This window comes from Antedon mediterranea, chromosome 8, assembly GCF_964355755.1.
Source record: "Antedon mediterranea chromosome 8, ecAntMedi1.1, whole genome shotgun sequence".
NCBI lineage: Eukaryota > Metazoa > Echinodermata > Crinoidea > Comatulida > Antedonidae > Antedon > Antedon mediterranea.
In genome coordinates this window covers 6,511,673-6,522,589 of record NC_092677.1, presented here as the reverse complement: position 1 = coordinate 6,522,589, position 10,917 = coordinate 6,511,673, and the positions used below count along the sequence as shown (strand labels likewise).

At 33.1% G+C, this 10,917-nt stretch overlaps 1 protein-coding gene across 1 annotated transcript; it reads right to left on the bottom strand.

Annotated features, from left to right (window-relative positions):
- Positions 1-394: 394 nt before the first annotated feature.
- Positions 395-10,052, bottom strand: LOC140056644 (uncharacterized). The gene is made up of 3 exons (XM_072102085.1): positions 8,864-10,052; positions 2,461-2,710; positions 395-1,928 (listed from the first exon to the last, which is right to left on the bottom strand). The coding sequence occupies exons 1-3, from the start codon at positions 9,738-9,740 to the stop codon at positions 1,694-1,696; spliced, it is 1,362 nt and encodes a 453-aa protein (XP_071958186.1). The 5' UTR covers positions 9,741-10,052; the 3' UTR covers positions 395-1,693.
- Positions 10,053-10,917: the final 865 nt, after the last annotated feature.

The window sequence follows — 10,917 nt, the reverse complement described above, 5'->3', positions numbered from 1 at the left end:
TAGAGGATGCATTTTTAATAGGATCAGGAAGATTGTTCCACAGTTTAGGAGCTGCAACTGCAAAGGCTCGATCACCATAGGTCTGGGTGGAACAATAAGTGCAGCCGGATTAGTGATCGACCGTACCTAAGAGATCTTTTGCAAACTGAAGACCTACGTATAATTAAATTGGCAATATATGATGGGGATTTGTAGTGGAAAGGTTTATATTATTTTAAATTATAACATTAGTTTAAAAAATAAATAAATAAAAATTAAAGTTAATCGACACAGCTTAATCATGAATGAGTTCATGCAACTTGGCAAAGTTGTCAGGAAACCTCGTAGTTGGTATAGCGCCATAAACCAAATGAAATAATGTGATTTATTCTGTTTTTATTAATAACATTTATAAAACATATAAACCAATAGAAAAGATTAATGTTTTCCTTGACGTAATAGTTGCCAAATGTGACAGAAAAGCGGATGTTTTGATTGCTGAAAGTTAGTGTCTAGATGTTTAGAAAATAAGCTAACATAACAAAGGAAAGATAATGTACAATGTATTGTTATTACAATTGTATTTATTCGTCAATTTTACAATCTTATAAAAACAAACATATCCATTTTACACTGAAAGTTCACGGCGCCGTATGTTCCTGTTTAGTCAGTGGGCAATTGATATTAAGCACGATAATTGCAGACTAACGTTGGTAGAAAAAAATATACACTTCTTGACCAACATAACCAACAGCGATGGTGTGAAAGGGAATTAGATGTGGTTCTAGGGCGTTTCCTGGATCTTCATCGTTATGAGTTCCTACAATCATGTTGATCATCACGGAACTAGTCAGTGTGGTGACAGTATCCAAAACTGGTTTTGAGTTTAGTTTTGATTATTTGGATTATTTCTTAATTTAATTATTTTGTTTACTATTTAAAAAAAAAATATATTACTTTCTTTTATGCTTTTTTTGTTTTTGTTTTTTGTTTTCACAATGAGGTACCTCTAGTTGGCGGGGTTGTCGGTAGATAATGAGGAATAAATGACAGTAACGATCCAAAGATATTAAAATTGAAAATTGCACAAGCAATGCTACCCTTTGACTCAATATTTTGGAGCCGATGTACGCGGTGTAATCTGCAGAATTATATATTGTTTTATACGGTTTTTAATGCATATCCTGAAAAAGAAGGCCTAATTGAATAAAGTGAATAGTGGCGTTCATTCATGCATGTAGGCCTACGCAGTTGCAACAACCTCGCCAGCTTTTCATAATGTCATAGGTTCATATGCAAAGTGACAATGGCAACACGTGGGTTCCGTTTAGCAACACGCGATTACATTTATCAGAATCGAACACCGGTCAACTAACAATGAAAGGTGACACTACAGTGCGTTAGTACATTATTGTAATGACACAAAACCAAACATTAATCAACACTGCGATTCAGACGGTGAACACTAAAGCTTGGTTCCCACTAGGACGAATCGAAAGTTGTATGCGCAACGCAAGCAAGTTGATTAATGTCAGTTCTATATAATGTGATAATGAAAACCTCATGTTGGCCTACGTACAACATATAAACATGAGGGAAATAAAGTTTGGATAATGTCGTAAATTTATGATCCATGACAAACATAGTGCTATTCCTGTGCCATCCATCTGAGCAATATCTTATAAAAAATATAAATATTTATTTTGTTGGCTTATTAAACAACCTCGATTACTGCTTGCGTGCTTGATTTTTGTAAGGTTCGTCTTCCATGTATGGGGCAGTCGGGAGAATATTGAAAGCCTTTATTAAAATACTCTAGTCCTGGTCTATATCGCCTCAACATAGTTATTCTATCCGGTGTTGCTCGTCCTATTGTGTTTGCTGCCCGCTTTGATTGCTGTAAAGATGCTCTTGTCTGAGCCGTCATCTTCTGTTCACTTGGATTAGACCTAATTAATACAACAAAATGTATACGTATTACACTTTGCAAAGAAAATACAATGCATGAATATATTATATTGATTTTACCTTTATATATGACTATATAATTAGACCAGTTTCATTTCAGATGAGTTATTCCATAAAAAAACCGTTTTACGGTTGTAAGTATGGCATTAATATAGCAGGATGTATTTCAATAATACTGAATTGAAAAAACGACATCATGTGAATAATTCTTTCAGTTGGTCACCTACAAACAGACTTGAAGCTTGGTTGCCACTATAGAAAAATCCTATCGCAACGTAACGACGCAACGTTAGAAAATATTCGATTCTTCTATTAATTTTGCATCTTACGAGAAATTGACATACGCAAACGGTATAATTTATGTCTGCTTCACTGCGCATACGTGGTCTTCACCCACTTACGACACGCAAGGTTATATTCTTACGGCATTTTGCGTCGATACGTTGCGTATACGTCCTTGCGTAAATGGGAACCTAGCTTAATTAAATAGAACAGTACAACAAATAAGGTTACCGTGAATTTTCCATAGGTCTATCGGTAGTTGAGGCGGGAAGCGGTGGAGATGCTGACGCCTCTGATAAAACTGACTCGGTTGTGTTACTTGACCTTAGCTTGTACTTTTTTAATTTGCAGTAGTAGTGCCAGCGCTTGAAGACTGTAAATAACATTATTCCTAGGACAACACAGACGATTGCTGGCATTACAAAAATGAGCGATGACGTACTGTCATACGTAAATGTAAAGGTGAATGGGTAAATAGAATCTGAAAAAAAAAACCACAATAAATATTTCTTACAAATGTTCTTAAATTGTCCTACTTCATGCAGGTTTTTAAAAATCTTTAGTAGAATAGATACAGTGAGTTTGATGCCAGTAATTTATTCGCAATCAAGAACCAAAGGTAAATGAACAAGGCCCGTGCTCAAATTTGACTAAAAATGAATAAAGGCGTTGTTAAGTTAAGAGTAAGACAGACATTCTTCACACAAAATATAGGCCTTCCTATGCAATTTCTGCCATCTACAGACATTGAATCCTATTCAGGAAACCAGTTCAAGTTTTGGCTGTAAAAGCATTTGACTAATTTTATCTGTTTGCCCCATATTGCAAACAGGTATAGAGTGAACTTTACAGAGGGACACACAAGCTACGGCAAAGTTTATATCTCATATCTCGTATCAAAATCCAAATCAATCCACCATGCATTTTGAAGCCTATTTTTTTTAAATATTTAAACAAACGGACATTATAATACTCAGAATTAAAATCTCCGAGTAAGGTGATACCCGCATCGCTTCGCAATAAACAAAATGCTGGTATACGCGCGCGTGACGCACGTATATTGTACGCGAGACAACATGTTTGATCAGGATTTCACGGTAATGAACAAATGGTATACAGAATCATTTAAATTCGAGCTATCACCGTGTATGTTACCATAGTTACCGGTCAGTAAATAAATGGTATGAATTAATTGAAATGATTAGTTGTAGATGAGTATGATATAATATTAATATCTTTTATCGCATAAGATGGGGTTATAGAGTAATCGAAGAACAATATATAGATAGCCGGCCTGGAATATAATAAACGTAAACAAGCTAGAAAATAGCTGGGAAAACACAGGAAGCATATTAGCGATGCAATGACTTAACAACGAAAGAAAAATAACAACTCAATTATCATAGTAATGGAAGTGTCCCCCGACAAAACAATTCAATTCTTTATTGACTCTCACCGTACGTTACAGTATTGTCATAGAAAACAAATAACAAATAGCACAGAACGAAAACAAACGAAAAATGTTTACACAAAAAATAAGATAAAAAATATATATACAAATATACGTATATAAATATACATATATAAACACATTAGGCATAGAACATAAATTGTATAAATACAACAAGTTGACATGAGTAGCCAAAATAACCAACATTATAGTTCGGACTACATTCGTAAAATAAATGCGTCATGTATGAATCTGGTCACCAGCAACATGACGTCATATTCAGTGGAGCCGATTATGTTGGCAAAGTTTATATTGTCATCAATAGTTAGTGTTATGGCACCCTTTAGATTAGTATATAATTTGTTACGTCTTTCGTCGTAATGTCTACATGAGGGAATGGATCTAGCCTACGGTAGCACATTCACACACCTGATTCTCAATACAGGTACTACCGGTACCGTATACATAAAATGGCTATTACTTCTAATTGGAGGAAAGTAACACGGAGCTTTAAATAGTGCCATGATTTACAATTATACAAATTATCATTATAGAGATTTATTAGTGTCTTTTTCTAAATTAAAGACGCGCCATATTGACCCATTGCGAAGGAAATGTGATAGGCTTACCAATTAATAGCAAGTGTTATAATTGTAATTTATGAAATTTTTCCTGATTTGGTGGATCAGTGGTCAACTTGGTTCAAAGCTTTTAAAATTATATGTTAATTGCCATAAGCTATATTTAAACAAAAACGATGGTTCCTGTCGCCCACTCAGTTTGGCCGCCGAGCAAAAATCAAAATGATCACACGTACTACTAAAGAAATGCCATCAGCCAGTTCCCTCCATCGACAAAAAAAAAAACAACTAATCGACTTCAACAACAAAAAAACTATTATTTCACATAATGTGTTTTCGTGTTTTAGCTCCTCCTTTTCTTTTGTGAACTGTGAAACGTCCAAGGGGTACTTTAAATAACCTCAGTTAAATTCAAATTGCCAATTTGGCGTTCCATATGGATGTATAACAGGAGGTTGAATTCTTCCTGATATTGCCTTGCTATTATCATCAACGTAAACATTCATTCAACTAATCACAATAATGCGTAAAGTACTTAGATATGCTAGTATTTTTCTATAACCACACCCACTGCGTCATAAATGATAAATATAACATTAATGCATAAATGAAATGTATAACCACCACAATTCAGATTCATTGTCAGATCACAAATACTGTGTATTATACAAACAAAAATAGATTTAAAATTTGAGGAATAAACACAATGACACTAGACATTTCTAATTTAAGCTCTTATAATTTAGTTATAAAAACGCATTCAAACTAGAAGGATTGGCTACTCCGAGAGTGCATACCTCCGCTTAAAGTTTAAAAAAATGTGCGTGTCTTAGTGATGTGTGTGATTAGGCTAATTACACTATAACCCTGTGAATGTGAATTGTTTGGATGGTTATATATCCAGCAATTCAAAGCTGAGATCAGTGGTTCAATTCCTGTTGAGGATGTTTTTTTCCATCCTTATTATTAAAAAAAAAATTATTATTGTTTTCGTTATTATTGATAACGTTTTATATGTTCATGTATTTGACTATGAAACTAACGCAATAAATACAATGTCTCAACACGGTTCGTTACTAATTATTTGTTCCGGCAGGGGTGGTGCAGAGCGTTACCATTGTCGTCAGTAAAAGCGGTCGATACAATGTCAATTAAAAGGAAGGACGGTGACTGACAATGAAAACTAGAGATTGAAAACGTAAACTTCTTACTTAACGTACCGAGACAAGAATGAGTAAAAATCAATCCGATTAGCGAATGAGTATTTTTTACAGTTAAGAACAGTGGTCGAAATGCATCAGCAATGTTTAGCCAGAATTAAATTATTTAATCACACTGTCAAGAACAGACAATGTCGTTGTTATCGTGAATTTAGTCTACGTTTACCATTATTATACAACTTACAATTATTTATACAAATTAGTTAAGTTACTATTCCATTTTTAATAGATACAATTATTGTTCCCCTGAAAGCATATTTTTTTTTAAGGGAATAAGGCCATTTTAAGGTCACATAATTATTCATTTGAACACAAAATTGAATACAGTAGGTACATTGAACACAAAAAAAAAAAAAAAAAAAAAAAAAATAGGTATGCAACATACATACATTGTTTATAATGTTTTTGTTTTGTTTATTTTACAGTTAATTACGATATTAAAACTAAAATTTCTGTTTATCTTTTTTATAGTAAATGCATGGGTGCGTGTGTGTGTGGTAGAGGGCGAGGGTAGAATATGTAATGCATTATGTTACTATTATTGTTTTGCCATGGCTACAGTATACAATTCTGTACCTTTCTTCTGTGCTGAAAACGGTTACTGCAGTAACTTCAGTAAAACATCATCCAACTAGCATTTCTATAATGTGAATGCGAATAAACGAACAGTAAAAACATTATCCATGTTTGATCGAGGGTCAATGACCATATCAAAGTAATATAGTAAACAAAGACAGGATTTATCGACTACGATATTTGATAATTATTTATAATAGTTGTTTTTATTCTCTTATGGCAAACAACAGCTGCCAGGCCTTACACGTACTATGTCCAAGTACATCTATAAGTATATTAGCCAAGCTAGTTGTCTTAGGCTAAATGAAAAAAAAGCGTATTGCTATGATTCATTATGTTGAGATGTTTAATGTTCTGTTCTTTCATGTAATGTATGCATAATTAATGTTGGGGTTTTTTTGCTATTCATTAGGTCTACCTTTAACACTCTGCCAGTGGAATCAATTTCTGAACGTTTTCCGACAATTATATTTGAATCTTCTAACCTGTGATCGGTTGGGCATAGAATAAGATATATTCATACTAATGTTGTATATTTTACTTCTATATGCGCTTCATAAGACAAAATGGTTAATAATAGTTATAATAATAGGCCATACACCTAAATAAACCAGGTCATTAACCCTTAAAAGCCGAAAGGACTTCCTTTTGTACGAACACATTACCGAGATGAGACACATTTTCAATTGAAATAATTCTACCAGGTGTTATTGTTATTATTACAATTACATTATTAATTGATCAAACCTTGTCTTTCGCAAATTATATTTCAGTGAAAAAAAAGACTATTAAATGTTTTAACCTTTGGATAAAAAAACAACTTAATTAAAAATAAATCAAACATGAAGAAAACAAATAATAAGACAACAAAAAAAGAGACCGTTATTAATATCTTCCTCTTTCATCCAGGTGTCAAAAAATGGTCCCATAAAAAGTGATAACACTGTGCTCCTACTTCAGAGTATCAAGTTCTTGATTTAGTGTAATGTTGTTTTATAATTTATTCTTGTCTTTAGTAGTTTTAAATATTTAAATCAAATCAACGAATGGGGTAATTTTGATTGCCTCTTTTTAAAATATTGATATAATTAAAAATCAAACATAGTTTTATTTATGGCCGTCAACAGCTATGATGTTTCAAAATCGAGCCCTATGTTCCTAAACTAAGTTGATGTATTAATTTTGTATCTGTTTGTTGTCTATTTTAAAGAATTCACCATGTACGAACGTGTAAAGGTGTAGCTTCAATAAATTATTATTAAGCCTCAAACATGTTAAAAAACAAAGCCTCAAACATATTTCAAAACCGAGTCCAACCATGTTCCAAAACTAACCTCCCAAAATGTTCGAGATCTAAGCTCAAACATGTTCCAAAACCAAGCCTCAAATATGTTCCAAACTAGGCTTCAAACATGTTCCAAACTGAACCTCAAACATGTTCCAAAACCATTCTTTACTCCATGCCAAAACTAAACCTCAAATAATGTTCCAAAACTAGGCTCCAAACATGTTCCAAAACTAAACCTCAAACATGTCCCAAAACTACTGTAAGCCTCAAACATGTTAAAAAACTAGGCTCCAAACATGTTCTAAAACTAAGCCTCAAACATGTTCCCAAACTAGGCTCCAAACATGTTCGAAAACTAAGCCTCAAACATGTTACAAAACTAAGGGGAAAATACGGCACTTCCAAATATAAAAGTACACATACTTTCATTAAATCATCTCAAGAGAAGATCTAGATGTAATATGGATATACGATTGCTTAAATCAGATATAATAAGTATACTTGGCCTGCCTATAATTAGGTGAATGATAACCGTGCACTTTTCAAAACTGTAGGCCTACTTCAACAAACAGTTCGCTGTACTATATGGTATTAAGGCGATGAAACGTATTGCAGTTGTTAATCTTGTGGAAATAATTAACATTTTAATTTTCGTTAATAGAAATTTGAATATAATTGATTAGGCATATAATTAAAATGGTTTTTATCACTTTGTGAAACAGAAACGTCACAGTAATTAATTACAAATTGTATGCTTCCATTATAAATTAAATACCTAATAATTTGTTCATTTTAACATTGGCCTACAGCGTTTTTGCAAACTGATGTATTTTTATTGTCTTAATATGCTAAGCAAAATGAATTTCCATTTTAAGTGGACCAATAACATTTGTTTAATCTAGAATCAGTCTTGCCTGTATCAAGGAAGGTAGGTGAAGGGTTAGATTATTTTCTATGATACATGCATCACATGTTATGCTTTATCACGGCATTTTCCCATGATATTGGACAAATTTAGATACAGTATACCGAGAATCGCATAATGCTTCTATCATACTGTATCAGTGTAACAAAAAAAAGACAATATTGTTTACAGCGATATAGCACAGTCTTACAAACATAAAAACGGAACACCAACTGTGTATTAAAACCAGCAGTCATTGTTCAAAGTCACAGTGTCTCTGTGACAATACTGTAATAATTTTGCATGACTTAAAATAATGTATAGGTGCTTAAAACATCTTTGATTTGGCGAATACCCAAGTTCCGATAAGTTTCGGTTTAAATGCAATTATAAACTAATTATTTTCTTTCCAAATACAAGGCAGGATAAAGCACAATTATCAAAGACATTTTAAATACTATTTAATAATAGGAAGTATGTATTAATAATAAGAAAAATGTATTACTGTATAAGTTTAATATATAAATTAGTACTTTAAATCCAATACGGTGACAACGATTTGTTATAGCTAAAAACATACTAAAATGATGAATACAATAAATCAAAATGACTTACCATTTTCATTTGAATCAACAACATTTGGCGAATCTTCGACAGAATATACACTCTCAACAGTCGTCAAAGATTCCAAAGTATTATTGGTACCAGTGTTCAACGAGTAATTATAATTCGTAAATTGGTCACTCAAAGTCGCCATATTTTGACTAGTCGGAAGCGATAGATAACTATTTGAAGGCATGGGACTTGTAGACACAGATGAACTTGAAACATATAACGAAGTTGCTAATGTTGGGGTAATCGTGAAATCTATTCCACTTGTTGTAGGCCTATCAGAGTTTGAGACAGATGTTATCTTGACGCTATCATACATGCCTACACTTTGCGTTAGTGGTGTAAACGGTAAACTAGGTGTAAGTCTAGTGTTTACATTCATGGTGGACATCATATCATCGGTTGATGTTCCGCTTTCTCTAAAGAAGAAAGTTTTTGATGACGTCACAAACTCTGTACCAACTGACGAAATCGGCGTTGGGGAACTTGATGAATGAGTTACATAATCACGTGTCGGACCTGATGCAAAAGAGAAAGATGGACTATGCATTTGTCGGGAGTTTCCAGCTGTGTACGCATCATCGGGATGATTCGACCATGTGTACAGAGAAGTTGAAACAATAGGCGACATCAAATGAACTTCTTGAGAACGGATAGGAGTCTCCTTTGGTATGTTAGTCGTTGGTAAAATAGATGGAATGGGATATACAGTTGGCGAAATGGTAAACAATGAAAAACTGTTGGTTGTCTGTAAAAATGATTCATCAGATGGCGTTAAACGGATTTCTACAGCTTTGTCCCCACTTCCTGACATGCCAATAACATCAGCCATTTTACAGTTCGTCAGAACAGATAGGAAACCAATAACAAGACGTATCATATTGTTGAAAAAATGTTCAGCAAAATCTAACTGGAACTTCAAAACACTTACACTTTCCTATCATTCTGTACACCTTCATCTAATATTGTAGATTTTAAAAAGACGTAAAATACACATTTTCGTTGAAAGAGCAACGATGATCTAGCACATGCTTCTTGGGAATTCTCCGTTGGTATAACACAATATCACAACAAGTGTTAATTTACGCATGCTCGGTAAAATACACACGGCTTTGGCGAGCATAACTGTATTGATTACTGCTATATAACAGTACGTGAATGATCTGATCGAAATACAAAGTGTACTGACGCGTCACAACACCAATGTATAGTGTTGTATTTGATTCTTTTTCATTTCAATGTAAATTATAAATTAGCAAAATGCTTATCCAATCAGAATGATTGATATTGAATGACACCGTGCGCATGTCAAACAATGCAACAACTGTGCTACCAAAATTACGAAATACGAAAGTTACCAGAATAAGAAATCCTGAACACATACAAAAAAACCCATCACATTCGAATATTATTGACGAGGTTCCCACTTGTGTTGGGCCATTGTTACATAACATTACTATTTAAATGTTTGCGAATTTTGTAATAACTAATGTTTTGTCTGAAAAAACGAATTAGTATAAATTTCGACAGGTCACTGATGAACTCACTGAATTGGCTCAGCTAGACCCCTGTAATTGAACAGCAGACCGGAGATCAGCCGATTAAAGTACATACTCAAGAAATATTCTGCTATAATACCTCTATAAATGATGATTCGATGCATCAACACTTTATGTTGTTATATTCAATGTCTCATAACTTTAATTTAACGTAATTCTATTATTAATATTATATATTATTAACAATCTTCCGGATTATACGTTCTTATATCTAATCAAAGCGTTAAAAAATACCCAGGTTAATAAAAATATATATTTCTTCTTTTTTCCTCGAAAATGTTATACGTAAAATGATGTTTTATAGATCGCCATGTCAGAAATAATTGCCTAACAATCGGTTGAATGATAAGCAAAGACAGTTTGACAATACAAGTAATATTAAGAATTACATAAACATATTTGAAATTCTAATTGACAACAAACATTAAGTTTATGTTGACGAATATTGGAATGTAAGTAAAAATAACTATTGCTTTAATCAGTCCATATAACATTGGG